The 23,729-nt window shown below is 30.7% G+C and overlaps 4 protein-coding genes and 1 long non-coding RNA gene across 21 annotated transcripts; 2 read left to right on the plus strand and 3 right to left on the minus strand.

Annotated features, from left to right (window-relative positions):
• Window positions 1–498: 498 nt before the first annotated feature.
• On the minus strand, window positions 499–7,667 carry LOC100642532 (polycomb protein Asx). 4 transcript variants are annotated; one of them, XM_048411030.1, is made up of 8 exons: window positions 7,020–7,667; window positions 6,624–6,883; window positions 5,369–6,493; window positions 5,003–5,284; window positions 4,070–4,894; window positions 3,746–3,982; window positions 2,793–3,066; window positions 499–1,179 (listed from the first exon to the last, which is right to left on the minus strand). In XM_048411030.1, exons 1-8 carry the CDS (start codon window positions 7,282–7,284, stop codon window positions 1,142–1,144), a joined length of 3,306 nt encoding a protein of 1,101 aa, XP_048266987.1. In that variant the 5' UTR covers window positions 7,285–7,667; the 3' UTR covers window positions 499–1,141. The 4 variants fall into 4 exon arrangements, with proteins under 4 accessions (XP_048266987.1, XP_012170345.1, XP_003399775.1 ...); XM_048411031.1 differs by lacking the exon at window positions 499–1,179 and adding an exon at window positions 3,386–3,429 and having other exon boundaries at window positions 2,988–3,066; XM_012314955.3 differs by having other exon boundaries at window positions 728–3,066.
• Window positions 7,668–8,494: 827 nt separating this feature from the next.
• On the plus strand, window positions 8,495–15,007 carry LOC100652133 (retinoblastoma-like protein 1). 4 transcript variants are annotated; one of them, XM_003399723.4, is made up of 8 exons: window positions 8,495–8,757; window positions 9,268–9,799; window positions 9,863–10,159; window positions 10,882–10,983; window positions 11,177–11,274; window positions 11,380–11,763; window positions 11,840–13,225; window positions 13,323–15,007. In XM_003399723.4, exons 1-8 carry the CDS (start codon window positions 8,620–8,622, stop codon window positions 13,509–13,511), a joined length of 3,126 nt encoding a protein of 1,041 aa, XP_003399771.2. In that variant the 5' UTR covers window positions 8,495–8,619; the 3' UTR covers window positions 13,512–15,007. The 4 variants fall into 4 exon arrangements, with proteins under 4 accessions (XP_003399771.2, XP_012170344.2, XP_003399770.2 ...); XM_012314954.3 differs by having other exon boundaries at window positions 11,383–11,763; XM_003399722.4 differs by lacking the exon at window positions 10,882–10,983.
• On the minus strand, window positions 9,435–15,540 carry LOC105666348. Of its 2 annotated transcripts, none has more exons than XR_007225960.1 (4): window positions 15,428–15,540; window positions 9,869–9,987; window positions 9,715–9,796; window positions 9,435–9,625 (listed from the first exon to the last, which is right to left on the minus strand). It is a non-coding gene; the product is annotated as an uncharacterized LOC105666348 (long non-coding RNA). The 2 variants fall into 2 exon arrangements; XR_007225959.1 differs by lacking the exon at window positions 15,428–15,540 and adding an exon at window positions 10,614–10,788.
• On the plus strand, window positions 15,290–19,741 carry LOC100642414 (putative ribosome-binding factor A, mitochondrial). The gene is made up of 5 exons (XM_020865955.2): window positions 15,290–15,840; window positions 15,913–16,145; window positions 16,241–16,820; window positions 16,893–17,265; window positions 19,003–19,741. Exons 2-4 carry the CDS (start codon window positions 15,964–15,966, stop codon window positions 17,184–17,186), a joined length of 1,056 nt encoding a protein of 351 aa, XP_020721614.2. The 5' UTR covers window positions 15,290–15,840; window positions 15,913–15,963; the 3' UTR covers window positions 17,187–17,265; window positions 19,003–19,741.
• LOC100642294 ((Lyso)-N-acylphosphatidylethanolamine lipase) lies at window positions 17,306–21,038 on the minus strand. 10 transcript variants are annotated; one of them, XM_012314950.3, is made up of 9 exons: window positions 20,838–21,037; window positions 20,384–20,473; window positions 20,177–20,300; window positions 19,871–19,947; window positions 19,535–19,741; window positions 18,847–19,170; window positions 18,581–18,698; window positions 18,240–18,426; window positions 17,306–18,140 (listed from the first exon to the last, which is right to left on the minus strand). In XM_012314950.3, exons 3-9 carry the CDS (start codon window positions 20,242–20,244, stop codon window positions 17,904–17,906), a joined length of 1,218 nt encoding a protein of 405 aa, XP_012170340.1. In that variant the 5' UTR covers window positions 20,245–20,300; window positions 20,384–20,473; window positions 20,838–21,037; the 3' UTR covers window positions 17,306–17,903. The 10 variants fall into 10 exon arrangements, with proteins under 10 accessions (XP_012170340.1, XP_012170337.1, XP_048266896.1 ...); XM_012314947.3 differs by having other exon boundaries at window positions 20,380–20,473; XM_048410939.1 differs by having other exon boundaries at window positions 20,384–20,580.
• Between the last annotated feature and the right edge of the window lie 2,691 nt (window positions 21,039–23,729).

The following is a 23,729-nucleotide window of genomic DNA, read 5'->3' on the forward strand; positions in this document are numbered from 1 at the left end:
TATATATTACTGAAATATTTTTCATATATAACAACACACCTTGTGAAAAATACAATTTTTTCTAAATATTTTTCATTCGTATTATATATTAATTATTACTAAAATGTAAAGTTTTTTAGTTAAAGTGATATTTAAAAAATATAACGGAAATTATTGTATAGATGCTAATTCGTATAATAATATTAATATTTTGGCATTAATTCCTCAAATGATTAAGGTTCCTAAATATTTGAATTAATTATTTAGAATTTTTCCACACAAAAATTTTCGTTTGGGAACAAACAAAAGTTGAAACGTAAATAAATAAACCAAAAATATTAGTGAAGAAAATCTAAAATATAGACAAAACAGTTTTCACTATCTTTACAATAAAATTTACCAAATCTTTTATGTTATCTTAAGACATCTATTTACATATTAATTGATGCAATATATGTTTATGCTTGTACATATGATACAGAAATAAGGTAATATATACATACGAGTAATACTGATCAATTACAAAGTTTACAAGGAATTTATTTAAAAGAATGAAATTCGCGTTAAAAGATGAAATACAATATGGCGAAAATTCCAAGGAAAAATATCATCACAACCGTTGATTCTATTAATTGCTAGAAATGTAAAATCGTGCAATTATAAAATATCAAAACATTTGTTTAAAACATTAAAATGATCCAAATATATATGAATAAAATATTCCATGCACGACAATAATGTGTTAAAAGATAATACAAGTTTTTTAGTATCCGTGCCAAATTTGAATGTCAAAACTTATATCTTAGAAATAACAGAATCCTTTATCTTCAGTATTATGTTGTAACTTCCGTGATGAACTTAAAAAGAAAAGATAAAAATAATCTCATGGTTTGAAAGAAATACTCTTTTATCTGACTTAATACTACTTTTTTAATTTCAGCATTCTTAAATATAGAATACCTTTGTACATACATGTTAAGTAGCTATTGCTGTTTCCGACAGGTAATGCGTTATCGTATAAAGTACGAATTCAGCGTACGTTGCATTGTGACGAAGTATACTTTGCAGATATTTGAAGATGGTTCTGGGTCTCGTAACCGCATCAGAAACTTAAAATTGCTCTGCTCCATCATACCGCTTAGGTGTTGTTTTTCCACAACGCTCACGATCGCCAAATCCGCACTTTAGTCATCACGTACACTGCGCATATTAAACGAATATGATTTTATTTACATTTGAGCGACAAATACACAATGGTTGTTCTATCGAATCGCAATAATACTACATACTCTTATCTATGATTTCAAAGAAACATATCAGTACGAAAATTTATCTTTATATACCTATGCGATAAACACAATTTGTATATTCGATCAAAGTCGATGACAGATACTTTTTTTAGCGAAACATGAATCATGTTATTGTACTTATACACAGACGCAACGATCGTAAAATATTTGGCTACAATTGCATAAGAAAATAATATGATAGTAGCTCTTAATTTTTCGAAAATCTATTTCGTGGTAAAATAAGAATCATATTCTTCGTAAAAATTCAAAAACATATATAAAAACTTGGACATCTGTAAAATGCGAATTATGTACACAATGTAAAATGTTGGTTGTGGAACTATGGTTTTTACTTTTATGCGTTTTCTTGTTTCATACTTCGTTTTATGATATTTAATTTCATGTTAACGTGAAGCAAATAACATATCCGATATTTATTCTAGAAAATTGTTTACAACGAAGTAAGAGATAAAGCTAAAATATGTAAATTCTACCATTTATCTAATTAGATTTCATCACTGCAATAGATTAATAATATTAATCATCAATAGTTATCCTTAAACAACATTCCTGTACAAGATGTTCCATTGTAGTAAGTGTCCCATGATGAATGAAAACTTTGTCCTTGCACTTAAAAAACTATGTTAACAGAAATGAGTACGAGAGAGCATATAAGAATAAGTTTCTGACTTTCTTTAATAAAAGTTGAGATCAGCATGTACAGGAATATCTTCTAGGTAATAAGAATAAACTCAAAGTTCTACTAATAAATAAATAGTACAGACATATGTTGAAAAATGTGATGCTTACTGGAAGACGGTATTAGAGTCTGACTATAAGAGATTTATTTTTTTTTTTACTCTCTTTGATGAGAATTACAAGAATACAGTTGTAATATTTCAATCATTCAAATCATCAATTACACATTATATACAATCGCCAATTAAAAACATAAAAACTAATCAAATTATTTTACAAAATATTATTTTATTAAAATTTTGGCAAAAACCATTCATTGTCATGAAACAAATAAAATAAAATATATTAAAATACAGGACAACATAAAGAGAAGATTTTACGCACAAGCAACCGCAAATTAATACTGAAAAAATAATCACAGAGAAGACAAAATTAAAGATTTAGAAATATTTGCAACTGTATTCATTGATTTTCTCCGCTACATGAATTACCACTTACATTAAAGTGCTGAACAACAAATTCGGTTGCCCGTACGAAGTCTTCCAGCTTTATTTTCAAATTCATGCAATATATCATTTTTGATAAAGACTCCATCCAAAATAATATGTTTATTCGTGATTTGATACTCAGCACTCTGCACGGCCTCTTTTTAATTTATACAGAAACAATTGTTAAACAATGATTAACGTATCAGACAGGTAGCACAGATACGTTGAGGCCCGATGCAGTCATCGTGACAAAACGCGCCACACTGTCGACATATTACCATAGCACCTCGCATATTACATTCGCAGGGAGGTGGTGGATCTCCACCCATGATCATACCAGGTGCTCCGGGTTCGGCGCCACCGCCTCCTCTACCATCGGTGCCCCTTGCTTTCAACGTTACGGCCTGATGCGAGCCTTCTCCTGCACTGGCTGGTCTACCACGTACTAGATGCACCCCGACTCCCATTCCCGCGATCTGAGGAGGTAGAGGTGGAGCAGAAGATGCTCTTGGTGCACTGTCTCCAACTCCTGTTCTCTGTACTAGTATATATTGACCTAATCCGCCTGTTGTCGTGGATCCTAATTGTGCTACGGTATTGCTTTCTGGAACCTAAAAATGTTGTTTAACAATTAAACCTTTTAACAATTTTTTTATTTTAAAGCAGTAATTTAAATTTATATCCTTCTCTTGTAGGAGGTATAATTGCAATTGGTTGGTCATGAGAAAAAATATATGACGCCCAAGTATTTTTATTAATATATGTAATTTCTTTTATCCTTGTTCTGTCTATTTTCAAACAAGAATCATTCTGTAAAATAGATCACTTTGATATTTCATTTTGGTTGTTGCTCATTTTAAAAATATCGCGATATGTTTCTACTACTTTTAGAAACTCAAAACTAGTAAGTAGATTTATTTATTTAGGTACCTGTATGATACAGTGATCATCACAAACCACCCGCAAGATTAGCACTGTACACACAGAAAAATATGAAATAATATATGATGCAATCTTGAGTTTCTACTTTATGTGTGAATATTCCAAACATAGATTGCAAGATTAAATAAACTTTCGAAATATTTAAATTATAATGATATCCCTAATATTTTTCTGTTCTATTTTATTTGTATTTATAAATAAGATTTTGTATTTCCTTCTCAATATACTTAGGACCTAAATAAAACTAAATTAAACAAATAATGCACCCTTGTTTTCAGAATAAGATAGGAAAAAATGTAACACATAACATGCTACTATCATATGATTTCTACAAGAAGTATATCATACCTCTGTGGAAGTAGCTTGACGTGCTGTTGCAAACACGTGTCTCAACATAACTGCTTGTGTTTTATTTTGAGCTTGTTTATTTTGTATCGTCTGTGATGGTTTCTGAGTTTTGACAGTCGTAATTGTACGGCCACCAGATTTATTCGTCGTAAACGCTCCATCACCTCTGGCAAGTAAACTAGGCGGAGGTTTCAAATGAGCCTTCAGTTGATCTCTATTTGGCGAACTTTGTATGACCTACAATAACATAAATACATCTTATTTCACATAAAACAAAAATTAAATTCCAAATTCTTCTAACAAAAGTTGATTTGTTAAAATTACCGCTTGACATATTTGATAGCTGCGTTCTAAGTTAACTGCACCAGGAGGTTCTTTTGTAGTACTACGAGATCGACCCCCTCCTTGTTCTTTATTACTATTCCTGGAACCTCTTTGACTACCTTGATTATTAGAACGCGAAGATCTTGAGGACACAGCGACCGCCGTTCCAGGATATTGTTGTTGCTGTATGGTTGCTACAACTTGTCGTGGTTGCGTAGGAGCCGACGCTTGGTGTTGAATAACAATAGTATTTTGTGCACGATTTTGTGGTTGTACACCAATCGCGGCCGTTACGGTATTCGGAACTTGATTTTGAGTTACGGTGTTTCTAATATTCCGTGTGTTGCTATTTTGAGTATTTAATTGAACGACTTCTTCTTGCGTTCTCATTATATTCACTTGCGAGGTTGTATTCTGTTGATTCTGAATTTGAGCAGTAATTGGAGATGTGCTATTCAAAGTCGATGCAGTGTTTTGGTCAGAATGAAAGCTTGTTTGTACAAATCTGATGGACTGCAGTTGTGGGAAGGCAATAATAGGTGAGCTTTGAGACTGAAAATTCTTCATTATACAACTCGTTCCTGGTGTACCGATTGCGAGACCTTCTGACTGAAACGGAGTTCCCTGAACAACTGGTAGTTGAATACAGTTGACTGATTCTACATTAGAATCTGTATTAATAAATTGCTGTGGTGGGTTAGCTGAATCAGTCGAAGTGGGTGTCTCGTTGCATTCGTCCTGAGTGGTTACCGTAATGTTAGCGGCCACAGATCCATCAAGAGCTGCAGCTACTAGTGGCCATGGAACTTGAAGCTCTTCCTGAGTCTTCATAAAATAAAATTAACTTTTTTCAATACAAAAATACATTGTTGATGAATATACATTATAAAAAGGAGATATGAAATTATTTGAAATTTTTATCAGTACACTTACCCTGTTATTATTGTTAATATTATTAACTGTGGGGTCTACCGACCAACTACATTCTAACATTTCAGAACAAACGTAATTATTTGCTTCTCGAAGAGCTTCATCTTCATTTCCACTATTTACATCTTGTTGCTCTCTAGTAACTTCTGACTGCCCCGAGACCACTTGCGTTTCAGTTTCTTCGGCATTATTCGACCCCATTTCCATTCCATCAAGAATAGGGTATATTATTTCTTCAGAACATCCCGAAATCTCTTCGTACACTTCCTGCATTTCTCCCCTTACCTGAAAGAGGTGTATCATATTTGTTTTTTAACAGAACTTGATAATTTTATGTTGTAAATCTTTACAAACGGTATAAATTATCACCTCCAATTCGTGAATACGTTGTAACGTTTCACTGTCGATTTCCATTCCTTCAGGAATTTGCGATTCACCGTCTGTTGGATTCTCATGAGAAACCTGTGTTGCTTCAGTTTGATTGTTATTAATTAACGCAGAATCATCCATAACGATTTCGGTCGGTCTAACTTGCTCGTGCGATGGTGAAGTCTCGAGTATAGTTGTAGTCTCACAGTCAGACATTGGATAAATTTGTTCTTCCGACATTTGAGATATTTCCTGTTTCGAAATTTGCGATACTTGATCTGTGGAAGTTTGAGACGTACATTCTGTTGATAATTGGGACGATGTTTCCCTGGATGTATGAGGGATTTGTTCTGTTTGTTCACTGGATCTTGGTGAAGTATTCTCTTCAGGTAAGAGTATTCTATTTTCCTCGGATACTTCGAGGATGTGGTTCTCCATTGATTGAAGATTCTTTTCATCTTGAGGTAAATGAATTTCGTCGTCATAATTCGTCGTATTTGAAATACTTTCTTGACAAACCTGAGTTACTACTTCATTCTCTTCAATTATATCTTGTTTTTCTGGAAGATCAATAATTTTCTCGTCTTCCTCTAATTTATCCTGATGCATTTCAGTATCAGCTATCGTTTCTACAGAATTTATGTTTACAGATTCTATATGTTTTTCATCGATTAATGTATGCGTTGTTTCGTTATATTCTGTTGGTAATAATTCTTGTATTTCTGTTGTTTCGTTCAATTCGTCTGAATTATTTATACTAGTTTCAACTTTACAATTATCTTCTTCGACTTTATCTTCAGACATAATAGGACAGGGAGTATCTGATACAGGTGTATCTACATTAGATTCTAAACGAAGTCTTAAACTTGAACGCGTTACAGCACCGCCAGATCTTGTTTCAGTAATACAGTGAAGACCTGACCTAAGTTTAGGTTCACGTTTCTCACCCCATATGGGTTCAAAATGTTTAACCTTCCATGGATCCAATTTATTCTTATCTCTCTCTGCCTCCATCTTCAATCTTTGTTGATTCTCTGGAGTAAACTCTCCTTCTGCCAAACGTTTACGCCATTCTAGGCAAGCTCGTGCAAAGAATTCATTATTTAATCCAGATGTAGCAGCATCCTAGTAGCAACAAATAAAATATAAAGTTTTATAAAACAGATATAATTTTAAATATTTCAAAAAAGTAAATAAGTAAGATAATAAAGCATTATAAGTTAAGCATTATTAATAAACACACTGTTAAAATTACCTGTCTATCTACAGCCGGTAAAAGTTGTGCAAGTTTCCTTTGATATAAAGGCGGTAAACCTTGAAAGGTATGCCTATTTAAAAGAGCACGTAAACTCGTACTTGCTAAGATACTTGCTGGAGACTCAAGATCTACAAGACCAGCCTCTAGTTGTGCAGTTGCTGATAATCGTTTTGTTGATCGTCTACGTCCAGATTTTAAACTAAATCCTGGCAAGCTTGCTAGGACTTCTCTCATTGTGGCAGCAGGCTCTTCGATAGCTATATTTGAATAACGTTATACTAACATATATAACAATAAACTAGTAAATCACTGTATATTAAAATTACTAGAATGTTATATCATTTTATTTATTTATTTATTTAAGCTTATGTAAACATAAATTAGTAAATATACCTGACTTACTAGTATTAATATGTTGTACATTATTAACAGGAGAAGGAGGATCATTCGGTGGAGGTGGAGGTAGTGGTTTGACAACAATCCTTGGAAGAGTACGAGAATTCCCAGCTGCAATTGTAGTATTTTTTCTACGTCTCTTGGCTTGCTGACGTAGTGCATGTTTAATAACTTTTTTACTGTGCACCATGCCAGAATAGCCAGAGCAGCCTGGACTAGTTTCACACCCTTCACCTTTGGCAAGTTCTACATCTGTGTCCATGACAGTACCTATACTGTGAACATCGTTGATTGAAATGCCGGCTAATCGAACATGAACTCACAATAACACTGTGTTCGACCAAAAGCGGATTTTCCACGTTTTATTTCATATTGTAGGAAAAAATTAAAAAAAGCGATTACTCTGATTGGAGAGAAATAAACATTCTTTAGTAGTAGCACCTTACTGACATTTCGATATAATCAAAGAAACTTGAACGATTTATACAGTATCGCTTAATCCATGTCATTTAAAGATTTGTGCACGTAGAAAATTTGAATGAATTTACAAATTTCACAGCTTCTTAATCCATTGGCAAAATGCCACTCGGAAAAACTCGCAAAGTTCCGCTTCTATCGGCCATATTGTATTTACATATTTATACCATGAAAGCGCTATCGACATAGAGAGCGCTTCTTAGTTCCATCAGGTTTCATAAATATCTGTCTATACGTCGTCTATACTAAATTTAATAAATACCACACAATTTTTTCTGATGAATCTTAAATTCAAACTTTGACAGATTTTGAAAACACAAATATAAGTACAAGCGAAGTTATCATACGATACCTATATTTAACATGTATGGTTTAAAATAAACAAAAAAAAATATTTTCAACGATGTAAGAAATAACACAAATAAGAATAACAGAAAGATAAGTATGCTAAAAGTACCTTGCTTTCCGCCAAATACTTTTTCATAGGAAATGCAAGTGCACAAATATTTACAAATGTATATATTTCACTATAGAAGACCAATAAGAACACATCATTTTAAATTACAAAAAGTAAGATTTTGACTTTTGATTGGATAATACGTAGTATTCTAATAAAAATTTCGTGGATTCTATTAATGAATAATTTAACACATAAATGAATCTTGATCAATTTATTATTTATACGTATGATAACATTTATAAATAAGAAACAATACGTTATACTCCTCTAAAATTAAAAAAATCTTGTCCGAAAATTTTGCCGCCCATTTTGGTTTCATTGTTTCAAAGATTGTAAAAACTACCAATTCGTATTTAATGCTTAGGATTTTTTTAAACGGACATTTTCTCATTCTTCCTGTAATCCAAGATATATTGCATAAAATACATTATTTTGAAAATTAGTCAGTTGCGGAATATATTAAATTTTCGTGCAAAATCGACTTAAGGATTTTTTTCTTATAATTGCTATTCTACATTTCCCGCCAACATGGCAAATATGGCGGAGCTCGTGTCGTTTCCCGCCAAGCCCTCACGGAGCTCTCGTATGGCGCACCTCACTTATATATCAGTATAAATTAATCGTGTTTTTTTGTGGTTTTTCTCAAGTTTTTAGATAAAAATGGGGCAGTCAGACGATGTAGAAGACTCTACTTACAGTAGACATCAAGATTTGTGTCAGAAATTGAATATGGATGCGACTGCTGCATCTGAAGCTTGGAAATCTTATGAGACTATTCGACAAAATTATACTCTTGAGGTATTTTTTGAATTACTCATTATCTTAATCATTTCGCATTCTATTCATTGTTTCAGATTAATTAACGTAGTTTCTTCATCTTTGAACTACAAATCGAAAATATGTTTCTTTTGCTGTTTATCTGCAATATACAAATCGTTTAACTCCCCTGCTCAATGTTTAACGTTATTGAATTCGCGGTTTGTTTTACTCAACCGATTAAAGCGCACCAATTTAAAACAATAAGACTAAATGTTAGTTGCTCATATAAAGTATTTTTATTCAAACACAATAGTTAATTTATGGAAGAACCTGATGTAAAACTACCATAATTTGATCCTCTACTATTTAAAAATTGACACTGATTTTAAATATTATTTCATTCATCAATGTCTTACAATGTAATTTACTTTTGTCTACTGTTATTTATAAAATTCTATATAAGATTTATGTGTATATTTTTTAAAAGTAATATGTATACATGTATCTATGTAATCATGCACGCATAGAAATTCCTGTCTGTTTTTTCAGGGTGATCAGTTACATTGGATAGGGTGTGCATTATATGTAGCTTGCCGTAAGTCATCTATACCTACTGTTGGGAAGACTGGTACTAATGTAGAAGGAAATTGTGTTTCATTGACACGTTTATTACAATTGTGTAATCTTCCTTTAATACAGTTTTTTACAAAAAGTAAATCTTGGGCTGACATGGCCAATATGTCGCAAGATTTTCGTTCAAAGATTGAGAAACTTGAAGGAAACTTTGCAGTGTCAATGGTTATATTCAAAAAGTATCAGCCAATATTTACTGACATATTTAAAGATCCTGTAGATGATATTTCACGGCCACCAAGATCAAGGAGACACAAAGCAATGCCTTGTACACCTGCAAGAGTATTTGAATTTTGTTGGACATTATTTATTTGTATAAAGGGAGCATTTCCAGATATCTCTGATGATTTAGTTAATTCTTACCATCTTCTCCTAGTGTGTTGCGATCTTATATATAGCAATGCTTTGTTGGCTAACAGGAAGGACCTATTAAATCCTAATTTTCCTGGTAAATATATGCTGGTTATGTATGCAAGAAGAAATAGATTTTTACTTATATATTTTTTAACAGGTTTACCATCAAATTTTAATGATGAAAATTATACTCCACCACAAACAGCAAATTGTATTGTTAGTTTATTATGTGAACGTCATGAAGCTATTGCTGTTGAAGCTAAAGTAATTAAGGAATATTATCTGAAAAATCATATTAATAAATTGTTCAATGAAAGAGTTCTACGTGGTGATCAGACAAATTTCTCTGGTATTTTAGAAGCTTTATATTTTGATGGAAATAGCAAAGCTATCAACAGAGTGTATGAACAACATGTACTAAGTGTTGGAGACTTTGATGAAAGGATTTTCTTAGGTAATTTTTTTTTGTTGTTACTTTATATTAACCTTTTTTATAGCTTTTAAACTCGCTTACTACTAAGGAAACAATGCTTGTAAATAAAATAGTGCTCTTAACTGTATGCCTGTATGTTTGTTGTTATACATTTTTGCTTTCATAAACATAGGTTGCTTGTAAATCATAAATTTGAGTAAGATATGGATCTTATTATTTATTTTATCCTATATTAATATAACTTATCATATATGTATGAAATTACAAATTCAGATAAAATGATATTCTATTATTTCTATTTTTATTTAGAATGTTCATAAATAGCAAATTTTCCTATTTGTATATACAATAATGCTTCAAGCGCAAGCGTGTTTTCTTATGAGTTGAAAAGAACAAGAAATGAAAGAGAATGAGAAGCAGATTCATTCAGTTGATTCTTTTAGTCACTAAGTAATAGCTTATTACTTTGACTTACAAAATAATGAATCACAAAATTAATATAGTTATCCTTTTATCACAACATGTAGATTCTTAATGAATCTGTGAAAATTTTCTGGGACATTACTGTAATTATTTGTATAAAACTAGTAAGGTTATTTTATAGATTTGCTTATGTTTTTTTGATTTGCATTTTTTAATAAAGGACAGATAATAACCTAATAATCTTTATTTTGTCTTTTTGAATAATTTTCATTTCTTGCTGTTAATCAATTTGTGTCTGCTTTATCTTGATTGTGGTATAGCTGATTGGAGAAGAGTGAAATTAAATGGAATATCAAGTTTGGAAATTGTTGGAGGAGATATAGCTTATCATGCTAAATTATCTAAACGTATTTTCATGAGAGGTAGGTTTATAGTACATGGAAAGCTGCTATAAGAAACTAATAAGCTTGGTAGTAAATAGCATAAGGCTCTGGCATGAATGCATATAAATTCTAAATTGTTTATGAGATAGTTGTATATAATTTATCCCAAAATACTTGAAAAATGGAATATTAATATGTTGCAAATATTATACATAATTTTATTTCATTTCAGGTCATGATGCCAGTAATAACATTGGTTCACCTACACAGATGATGAATGTTGGTGATCTTCATGAACAGTTTCAAATGAAGAAAGAACAATATAGCGGAGTAAGTATTAAAATAATTATATATATACATTTATCATTTTTATAAACCTTGCAATTTTAAACAAATTTTTGTTGTAAAAAATTTATGTATATTTAATGTTTATAGCAGATACAACACTTAGCTCCACCCACTCCATTAACCGGACGCAGTTACCTCAGACCAAAAGATATTACTAATGTGACACCAGTATCCACTGCAACGCAGAGTGTAATTCGACTCCAAGCTATGTTAGCAGGTCAAACATCACCAAGCGAAAATTTGTTGCAAATCTTAAATAGTTGCTCTCAAGACGTAAAGACGCTCGTCGAGACGAAAGTCAAAGAGCTTGGAGAACTATTTTGCGCCAACTATAACAAAAGTACAAACGCAAATGATACCACGTCAGATTTTGGGAAGATGAGACTTTATTTAGGTCAAACCCTTTTCTATAGACTTCTAGAAATGATTTTAAATGACGAGAAACGCAAAAAACCAAATTATGACGTTACGGTATGTTGATTAGTGATTTAAAATTTAAATAAACTAAATCAGTAGATGAATAATATCTTATCTTGGTATGTTATAGAATCTTCTCACGAAAGAAATCTTTATTCAGTGCTTATTTGCCTGTTGCTTAGAGATAGTCATTTACTCGTATAAAAGCAATGACAAAATCTTCCCTTGGATTTTGAACGCCTTGAGTTTAGATGCCTACTATTTCTATAAAGTGATAGAAATTATAGTTAGAGCGGAAAATCAATTATCACGCGATGTTGTAAAGCATTTGAATCAAATAGAGGAAAAGATATTAGAATCACTTGCATGGCAAAGTGATAGTCCTTTGTGGGGTGCCATTCAATCCACGCCTGAAGGTGTACCAAGCTGCGAAGAAGTTTCTTTACCAGGCATGTTGGAAACTGTTGACCCAAATATTCCAGGACAACCCGTATTGAGAAGAATTGCTTTGGACCGTGGTACTCATCACGATGTTCAACAAAGCCCTATTTCCTCTGCTTCAGAAAGATTTCAGTCTCCTGTTGCAGCATCTGGTGTAGCTAAGAAACGTCTATTTCCTGACACTAGAATCGGTGGACAAAGCGTCTTACGAGTGACAGGTCAAAGTGTTTTACCATCAAAAGTTTTGACCATTGATGGCAATTCAAGAATACTTCTCTTACCTGAACAAATTACAGTTCCAAGATCATCTAGTGTACAATCTACAGGTACTCCGATGCAAACTGTAGCAGTTAACAGAGAGCCAGCAAAACCAAAACGAACCGGTTCTGTCGCACTATTTTTCAGGAAATTCTATAATCTAGCTAGTGTACGCATGCTAGATTTATGCGGTTCGTTAGAAATAATGGACATCGATTTAAAGAAGAAGATATGGACAATCTTTGAGTACTCTATTAAGGAACGAACAGAATTAATGAAGGACCGTCACTTAGATCAAATTTTAATGTGTGCAATTTACGTCATATGCAAGTTGGCAAAGATGGAGAAGAATTCGTTCACTGAAATCATGCGATGTTATCGATTACAACCACAAGCAGAATCTCACATATATAGATCAGTACTTATAGCCAAAACACCGTCCGGCGAATTACAGAAGAATAACGAAGAGATGGGGCAGAAAGATGTATCCGATAAAGAAACCAATGCGGCACCTCCTACACCTACAAACATGGCTGGGACTTCGCAGAACTTCGGAGAAGAAACACGTGGGGATTTAATTAAATTTTACAATACAGTATACGTACCACAGGTGAAAGAAGTGGCGAATAAGTTAGGACTAGCACGCGGAAGCGTAATGAATCTATCATTAAGTCCACTACCGAAAGGGAAACCTCCCGCGAGTTCACCGGTGAGACGTGTCACCAGTAGTATTATGACACGTACATTAGATCCGAAAGCTATTTCTGCTTCTCCAGCACCACAACTTAGTTATTGCTTTAGTCGTAGTCCTGCTAAGGTAAATTAAAATTGCATATTTCTTATGTAAAATTTTATTGTTAAATCGTATTATACGTATTATAATTGTATTATACATATTTTGTTCTTATTTATAGGATTTGGAAGCTATTAATAAAATGATGATTTCTGTCGACCCGAAAAGATCTGTGGGCAAGCGACTTTTAACGGATGAAACCGACGTGGAGATGTCAGATGGAGGACCATCTCCGATCAAAAAAACAACTACATTTGTTGCGCGTAAATTGGAAAACATAATTGGCGAACGACGTACGCAAAATCAATAAGAGAATTTAATTGAACGTTAAAATAACTTATTGAAAATATGGGTAATGAAAGGAAAACTATTTTTTTGAGACGTCTTCGTTCTCATTGAATAAAAAATAATTAATTAAAAAATCAAACAAATAGGAACAATCATTTTGAAGTCGAATTTTTGTTTCTTGGCTGTGTGGCTTAAAATAAATGAAATGTTCGCTCGAAATGTTCTCAGGTATGATCATGTTAGAAACAGAGAAAAAGGCCGTGTAATAACTGATCGTACGTAGGAATAGGATAATATCATATTAGGTAAAGCCAGAATTTTATTTCCAGTGCGCTTTTTTAATTATTTCAATGAATTTAATTGAAAGAAAGTTATTTTAAGCATTGTTTCAAAGGCAGTAGTTCCGGGATGTAAAAAAGTTAATTTGGGCATTTTCTTAGCACTTTTTCCTTAGATGTAGTTTAATTTTAAATATTATATTTTCGTTGTGTAAGTATTCCATATCACATGTTAATAGAGAAGATACGAAAAACATATATTACGTGTCTATCAATTGATGATTATGGATGAATCGTTCGATTTTCGTGTTATACTGGAAATGATTCTGACTTTTATTGATATCGCTGATCACAGTGATATTTTAATCAAGCTATGTACTATCTTTACAATTATATATATTAACTTATATATAATATATGATGAATTTGTAAGAGTTATGGTCATAGACGTTAAAGAAATTTTATTTTACCAGTAGATTTAAACATGCTACAAAGGCAGTCGAATGCTCGAAGCATGCAAATACGATCTGGGTGATATTTAATTAAATGTACGATCATTTGATGTATACATATATATATTGTTTGATCTTTCGATTATAATAAGTTATTCGCGTGTCTCGGAGATTTCGTTTGTTTCGTGAACTGAGACTTTTTCAATTTCCGATCACACCTAACTAGGTGCGTAATGTTAGGATGTAAGCGTTCTTTTTTCTTTTTCTTTTTCTTTTTCAAATTTTACATTTGATCTCATTAAATTTGTCTTTTTATTGTCAAACAATACATATTAAATTACAGATAATATTATTATTAAGATTAGATCGATATTTAAATGACTTAGGGTTTAAAGGAAAGCTCTCATTTGTCGCAGAAATTTTTCAAAAATGCGGAACAAAAAAGAATTTTGTAAAAAATTTGTAAGTAAAAAAACGAGTCGATTATCTCGAAGAGAAGTCGTAACGCGATTGTAATAACAATATTTTCGGTATCGTTATTACGCATGACAGTTTACAGCACAGATAGTGTACTTGAAAAGTTTTCGAACTAGAACAATATAGTTCGGCGAGGAAGAGATCTTGCTTCTCATACACATACGGCAGTTCCTCTAATGACTTCTTTTAGATAAAAAAGAAATTGTAAAGAGTTTTATTGGCATATAATAATTATTAAATAGTTTACGTGTACATAGTATTGTAATTCGAAAGTAAATTAGAAAAATAAAAGGCGAAAATTTTATATGTTACATCTACTCTAATATTACTGTGAATCTTTATGCAAATTCATATCTTTATAATCACAACTAAGGGGATGGAATTTAATTGGAGATGTGTTTCACCCTCAAAATATTATAACAAATACTACGAATATTTTACACATTTTTACATATATTGTACATTCTGTAGTTTTAGACACAAACTTTTTATAAATATACACCTGCAATTTAATTATTTTATTAAAAATTTTACATATAAAAAGTATTTTTAAAAATATAAAGAAATCTATAATAATTGTTACATTTTTCCTTTTTATTTACAATATTTTTAATCTAATATAATGAACATTAATGACAATTAAAGGTGACTCGATTATGTAAAAGCAAATTAATATTCAGAGATTTATAGGTTAGAAAATGTTAAGATTGATTACATGACTTTTCTCTAACCTTAGTAATACAAAACAAAAGGTGATTCCACACTAAATCGATTGCTTTTTTCTCTCTCGATATCTGGACTTTTATTCCAAATGGGATATGATGTAGTTCACACGAAATTAGAGATTTAACTCATCATTTTAGAAATCATTTAAGAAATACAAGCTTTTGCGATCTTTGCCCATCTTTGGGAAACTTATATACTTATATTTTTAAAACTTATTTTTTAATTTGGAACATCGAAAACTATAACATTGCAAGCAGAAAAAGTCAATAATTTTGTGTTCCCTAAAGTAAAACATAGCCATAAAATTATATTAAGAAAAGTAGGTTATATTTAAGTAATAGACATCAATTTATTTTTACTGGATTAGTTAACAGTTAAAGGATACACAAATGAAATACATAACCTCAAAACATTCATAGTAAGTATACAAAATTTGTTGTAACAGCAATTTGTAATAAATCTAATAATTTTATATTATTTTCATAAAAAGAGTGCTTTTGTTTTATATTTAAATTACTTATGTGAAATAATATGTAAAGCAATGTTTTCAATACAATATCGTATTGTGTCACGAAAAATACATCTCTACAACAAAATACAAAATATGGAAATATCAACAGTAAAACAAATTTTTCGACACATTTTTACTGACAGCACAAAATATAATATAGTGAAACAAGCAAAATTTATGAATAAAATGATAAACAAAAACAAACCAAAAAGGTAGTACACTCTACATTTTCTAAGCAGATGTAGATTTTATTTATTATTTCTTAATCTTCTTTTAACTAAATGGTGATTGTTTTATTTGTAAACAGGAATTCAATCGATGATAACATAAATCCTTATGTACATGCAACTCCAACAAGTAAACTTTCTATATATACAGTGCGAAGGATGATTGTTCTAAATAAGGTTTTTATGAAGTATATTACGGATTTAATGTCAACTGGAGAAATAGTTCCTGAGATTCTAAATAAGAATATAGAGATTTCTCATGTTAAAGTAACTGCAGATTTTAAACTCATTAATGTATATTGGATAGACAATAATACTGAGAATAATGACATAGAAGAACTTTTACAAAAATGTGCCTCTCAATTGAGGCATGAATTATCTCAACTCCGTGTTATAGGGGTTGTACCTCCTATTCAATTTGTCAAATGTAAAGGTATAAGTACTTTACGGGAAGTAGAACAAAAATTGAAGATTATGGACTTTGGGGAAGATTATGTATCTAGTCCATATTCAGATGCTATACAACAGACCATTACTGCTTCTGAAACTTCTGATGTTAATCAAAATGTTGAAAATGTTGAAAACGATAACCTTAGTATTACTTTACCAGTAATGAGACATGATGTATTTGGATTAGATCATTTCCGAATTATGTCTCAGGTATATTATGTACATATGTACAATAGCTATGATTATTAATATAATATGTAAGAATATTTCTCTTTTTTGCAGATAAAATCCTCGTTAAATAAACCAAAAAAATTTACGATAAAACAAATAGAAAACATGCCATCCTCAAATTCATATTCTACATCAGATATAAGAAATAGCCCAAATTTTGTAACTGATATGGAACAACAGAATGAGTTTAAGCAATTTTTATATCAAAGACGAAAAGAACAGAAAAAGAAAAAGAGAAAATATCGAGTAGATAATTTTATTTATGATTCTGAAGAACAAAGTGACAATGATGATCTTGGAAATGATTATGATGATTTCACAGAAAACAATTTTGATGACAATTGACAATTATGATGAAAACATTGATTATTACAAAGAACAGTAAGGACATGATAAACAATAGGGAATTGATAGCATATAAACAGTTAGTATAGCAAATTTGCTTTGTACAAACATTAATAAACTAATGTTAATGATATTTATTTTCCCACAGTTCATTTTATTTTATGTTACATTTGTGCATAATGTACAATTCAACTTTCCTCTGTAGGACCCATAACATGACATATTTGCAATATTCGTCCAAATTATTGATCCCATTGACTCGATTTGATTCTGATGATTTATTATATGTTTTGTTTGTGATCAATCTCAAGTATTTGAATAATTCCGTATATGTACTGTTATTCCCTTTCTCAATATTTATTATTTATTTTATTATATCTATAATCATAGCAAGAAATTGAAATTTGTACAAAAATCCAATACTCCAACATTCAACTAGTTTTCGAAAACGTAGATGGTGGGATAATAAACTTAAACTAAGAATTGAGTACTGTCGTCCTTGAAACAATTCAAGAAATTATAAATTATAAAATTAACAAAGTAAAACATAAATTAGAAATTAAATTGTACAATAATATTAATCAACATGTGATTCTTGTTTGGTATACTGCAGTACATCATGTATACCTAATCTAAATCACATAAATTATGCAATTCGTCCGAATGGATATTAAAGTCAATAGAATATGATTTAACAATAAAATTTTATACTAAATTTCAACTAGATCGCGTTTGTGGCGTGTTCAATTCCTGTTCCTGAACGGTTTTAGAGTCAACTTCTTCGTTAGTTAAAATAAGTGGAATTTGTTGTTCATTTATATTTTTAATGTTTGAACGAATATCTGATACTGTTAAATGGGGTATCGAATCACTTAGATTGCATGCTTCTAATACATATTTATTGAAAATTTCACTTTTATCAGCATAAACATGATGTCCTGCTCCTGTTATGGCCTACAATCAATCAAAATATACCATTGAAATAACTTAAAATTCATAATTCGTTCTCGAAATTCTTTCTAGATCTTTATATCTTCTTCTTTATGTTCTTACCTGAACATTAATGTACGACAATGTTCTAGCTTGTTTAAGTGTTTCCCAAGATGAATTATCGACCCAAGATCGACTACCATACAGTAGAGTTATGGGAATATCTGGACTTAGTTTATCCATTCTCCTAACAATAGGATTTTTGGCCCAACCAAAATGTTGCATCATTGCATGAAATGCACTCTCACCACTTTTCATTGGACATGTGAAAATTTAACTTTTACATTTTATATTTAAAAATTCATATATGAAAAATTCGTTCAATGAAGTTAAGAACGTAAGATTTCAAAATCTGTGTGAATTTAAAAATTTTTATTTTATATTTAAAGATTTTAAATACTTACGATGGTGTTTGGGCATTACATTGATGCAAATACTGTGAAATCACAGCAGTGTCATCTTTTAATACAGGTGCAAATTTCTTTACTATATCTGGCCTTGTTTTTTCAATTAACCACTGCCCTAAAAGAAATAACATTTTATATACTATGAAATACTACATATTTTATATAAACTTGAGTATATATTATATACTACTATATATACCAATAGTACAAAATTTTACATCTCAAAAATTGGCACATGAAAATATGATAGAATAAGAACTAACCAAATGGACCAGCTACTCTCACTGGCCATAATGGGTTTAATGGTTCCATTATATATGCTATAACTTTTACCCACATAGGAGCTCTGGAAATTCGTTCTACAGGTCTTTCAGGGAATCCCCAAGGATCGGCAAGAATCAGATGTTTTATTCTTTCAGGATATTGCATACTATATGATGCTGCAAGGAAACCGCCCATTGAATGACCTAACAGCACAAATTTCTCTAACTGCATCTCCCTGCGCCATTCCTCTATGGAACGAACTAGTTGACTCTCAGCTACTTGTGCTTCATTACTAAAAACAGGACGACTACTTCTACCAAAACCTGGATAACAAGAATTAAATCTTTTACATAAAACATCAAATACACAAAAACATAATTGTACATTATAGATCAACAAATCAATTTAACACTAATTTGTGATTATATGATCTTGTAGGTAAATAAATACAGTGATACCAACTGTCACTCTTTGAAAAATATGCAACATCATTTGTTTCACAAATTATAAATAATTCCAAAGTTCAATCTTAGTCATCTATGAGTCATGCATGATAGCTACTGTATTAAAGAACAAAGTATATCTCTGAACAGCTTACTTTGAAAAATAATTGGATAAAATTGAAGATTTATATTTATTATATGTAATAAGACTTTTAAGAGATCTATAATTTCCTTCTATTTTTACCTAATATATCAATGGCATACACTGGTCTCTGTGAAGCCAAAGCATCAAGATTTAAACACCATAATGCTACACCTGCCCCTAAACCATGCAACAAAACAATTGGTGTGTTTGGTGATTCTTCATTTAAGGAAATGGTCCATATTTTATCCGATGTTCCTACAACTGGTCCTATGTCCACATACCATCCTCGATATGCAGTTTTCAAACCTACATCGTCAAAATATAGTAATTGTTAAATCAAATAATCATTACCCTATTTGAAATTATCCTGTTAAGTTGTAAATCTACTTTACCATATAAACATTAAATGAGAAATAAATAATTTAAGTAACTTACAAGAAAGAATTTTTTTCTCAACAGAACGTAACATAGCTGAAGATGAGCCAGACCAGCTAAACCATTCCCAAAACCAGCTAGTGAATAAAAAAAGATTTATTATTCATGAATAAAAAATGTTTTTCATAAATAAACAATAAACTTTACTAAACCTTTCATAAATTTTACATTATATCATGCATTACATATTTATAAAATTACATTTTTATAACAGTATTTTTTACATAAAAATAATATTAATTATTAAAAATAGAATAATAACAAAAAGGATTTTTTAATTTAACGTAATTTTTACATGGTACATACCATTGATCACGTATCATTGTATTTTGTTTTTTTTCGATACTGTTACAATGTAGTTTTACAAATGTCATGTTATAATTTGTATGACACTGAACTTGAAAAATTGCCTCATATTATATAATAAATCCTGACAAGCATGTTAAACGTGAGATCTGTGTAATTTCAATTTCGAAGACTTGTAATGCGTAAATTACGAAATAAATTACCTACGTGTTTGTACGTAAAATATAACTTGAAATCGGATTAACTACATATTTCTTTGGTTATGATTCTTCGTGCTAAAATTGTTTGGCGCGTGACCTTGAAATGCAACCCAACATAATATAGTTAATTCTTTGACTTCCATATTCATTTTTCTTTCTATACATCTATGTAATGTTTCAAAATACTTCTATGTGTGCGGTTATCTATAATATAAATCTATTAATTATAACGATAATTTCTATTGCTAACATTGAAACGCGCGTCGGAACATTTTAACTTAAATCTTGAACACGAAAAATGATGCAATCGTGATAATGAAATTACAATAAATTCTGAACGACGCTGTGCGTTTGATGTCGCCGAAACACATGGAAAAATCAATCAGTTTGAACTAAGAAAAAAATAATAATGTGATTGACAGTCATGAAGGAGAAGATATTTAAAATCGTTTGATTCGTACCTTTTCGATCTGACAATTTCATGATTTGCCATTAGCTTTTACGGTGCTGTCGTTGTTCGAATACGATGATTTCTTTGTAGACAATGTTAGAAAAACAGTGCGTCGACGTAGCCAATTCTATTATCTAGTCTGTGTCGATTCGAGTATACTGTCTGTTGAAGAGCGAAAGGGTGGGAGAATCAGCTGATGTACATATGTGCTGATGTGCTGAAGAATTTGTGGAGTTTCTTCTTTCATGAAATACAAAATACAAGTTTTATCGTTTATTGTTATATGTATATATACATATATTTTTTCAAATTACGCAATAATTACTTTATTATCAGCACATTAGTTTCCGAAAGTTCTATTACGATAATAAACAAAGTGTTGTATCTAGCGAATGTAATTTAACCTAAAAACTTTCACGATAACCAACATTAACATGTAGATGCATATATTGTATATTATGAATATTTTAGTTCTTTTTAAAGGAAGAAGGAAACTGATTGTTTGTTTACTAACATTCGTATTATTCTAGCGTAGTTTATATTATTCGTTATCTTGTAAGTTAAAGAAGTTCATGGCGATTTGATATGAACGATAATTCAATTTTATAATAATTCTTATTAGATAATATTATATGTATATTACTTACATCTATCTATCTATCTTACTTATATCTATATTACTTTCTTTTTAACATATATCGTTTTATACTTAAATTCTGGCATATAAATTAATGTGAAACTTACAGAGAATAAAATATATCGGAAATGATAGAATATATCGATTTGTGAAAGACAGCGATTAAAGAAAAAAAAAAAGAATGTTGTACATTGTTGTCGGAAAAGATATAGAAATAGGTGTTTTATACATTAATACGAGGAAAAATAGGTTAACATCGATTACATCGATTACACAAAATTAATGGCTAAGATCTTATTTTTGTTTCCAATTAATAATTTAAAATATTTTCAACTTTTGAATAATTAAATTATTCGCATGATTAACATTGGTCTTTATAGTCTCATAAAGTAAATGAAACTAATACTTTATCTTTGTAACACGCAACAAAGTGTAAGCGTAGTACAATGAAGAATACCAGACAAGGCATTTTATAATGATCAGAGAGCTTCTATACACAGGCTCCTGGGTGCTTTTGGCTCTCCCGACAATATGAGCTATTCATCCCAATCAGCACATCCTCATTGCACTCATGCACAATTCTCATTACTCGGTCCTATTGTTTCGGGAATTCAGACTTATACGATAGCTGATGCATTGCCTTATAGTTTTATACTTGCACTTCTATTAGAAGCAGTATCTATAAAAACATGATAAAACTGGATTAACAAAGTTAAGCGATAAAAAATAATAATTAAAAAAAGAGATATATATGTATATTTATCATCCTTTTGTTAACGAAAGATACAACCGATAATATACAATAAGAAAGTCATAATTGATAATGGAAAACGAAGGGAACTGTAAAACACGTTCAATACCACGTTCATACAGAGCTAGAGATCGATAACTTTGTTAACTGAACTGTAGACCATTATAAATATTTTTCTCAATTGATGTTTATACAGTATTCAAAATATAACTTCATTTTAAGTACAGTAATGTATGTTTCTTGATAATATGTAAACATAGGAAAAAGATTGGTTAGTGAAGGAAAAAGATGAAATGTTCTCGTATAATATCCCCACCCATTTAAAAGTGTAGATCATATTGTTTCATTATGTTTGATCATTTCATTAGATATAGTAAAAGAACTTATCTCATTAGATATAGTAAAGGACATAAGAAAGGTAATAAGTATTTACATTTCGATAAACGTGTTCAAAGAAAAATGATTGTGCCTATATCTATATTCGATGTAATGCATAGCGTACGTGGCGCAAGGATACAAGTACAATTCGGGCGTCGTCTGCTGGCACTACTTTCTTGTCTGCCAGTCAGAAAGGAGAATCTCGAATGAAACGAATAATAATTTCCATGTATAAAACTGCACATTGCATTGAATTGCCATTTCATTAATTCTGAATAGATTATGTCAACTCTAACCTATAGGTAATTTATCTTTAAAATCATAATAGATAATTCATCTTTTGTTCAAGCAAAGACAGTTTTTATTTCCTGAATAAAAATTTTCTACATAATTATATAATAATTCTTACTTTTCATGCTTTTCAAATGTTAATTCTAACCTGTTGTAATGGCAAATAATAAAATAAAACTTATTTTCATTTTTCTTGTTTTTATGTTTCTGGTAAAAATATATCTTTATACTTCATTTTTGTGGGACAATGGCATATGCTTCAAACTAATCGATAATTCACAAATACAATTCGAAGCTTGTTTTCAAATATCGTGAATATATATGCATCGCTCATTCTCCATTGTTCTTTGACGACGCAATTAGCTATCAACGTGAAAGAAACCACTTTCCTTCGACGTATCTGCGTTAGTGATTCACGATACAAAGGCGTACCCCTCAAACTTTATGCCTTTCTGTATCGAATTAATTTCCACGCGTAACTCTCTCTCTCTCTCTCTCTCTGTCTAACGTTTCAATCGCATTTTCTATTCGAGAAGCGTTCGTTTAATCCTGAATCCGTTATTGGAATAATTAATTGAAATATTTAATTCGCATAATTCCATTTTTAACGATATAGCTCAATTATGCAGATAATTGATTTTATTCATTTTAGCCATCTTCGTGTTATATCCACGTTTACATATCTACTAATATTAATCATCGATCTTGTACGGAGTAAGTTATTCATGACTTTATTACGAATAGTATAAAAAAAGCAATCATTTAGAGAAAATAACAATTACTATCGATTGGTCATACCTTATAATCAGGCATAATATACAATATTTTTCAGTAATGACCTCGAT

The sequence above is a fragment of the Bombus terrestris genome, chromosome 12, assembly GCF_910591885.1.
Source record: "Bombus terrestris chromosome 12, iyBomTerr1.2, whole genome shotgun sequence".
Lineage (NCBI taxonomy): Eukaryota > Metazoa > Arthropoda > Insecta > Hymenoptera > Apidae > Bombus > Bombus terrestris.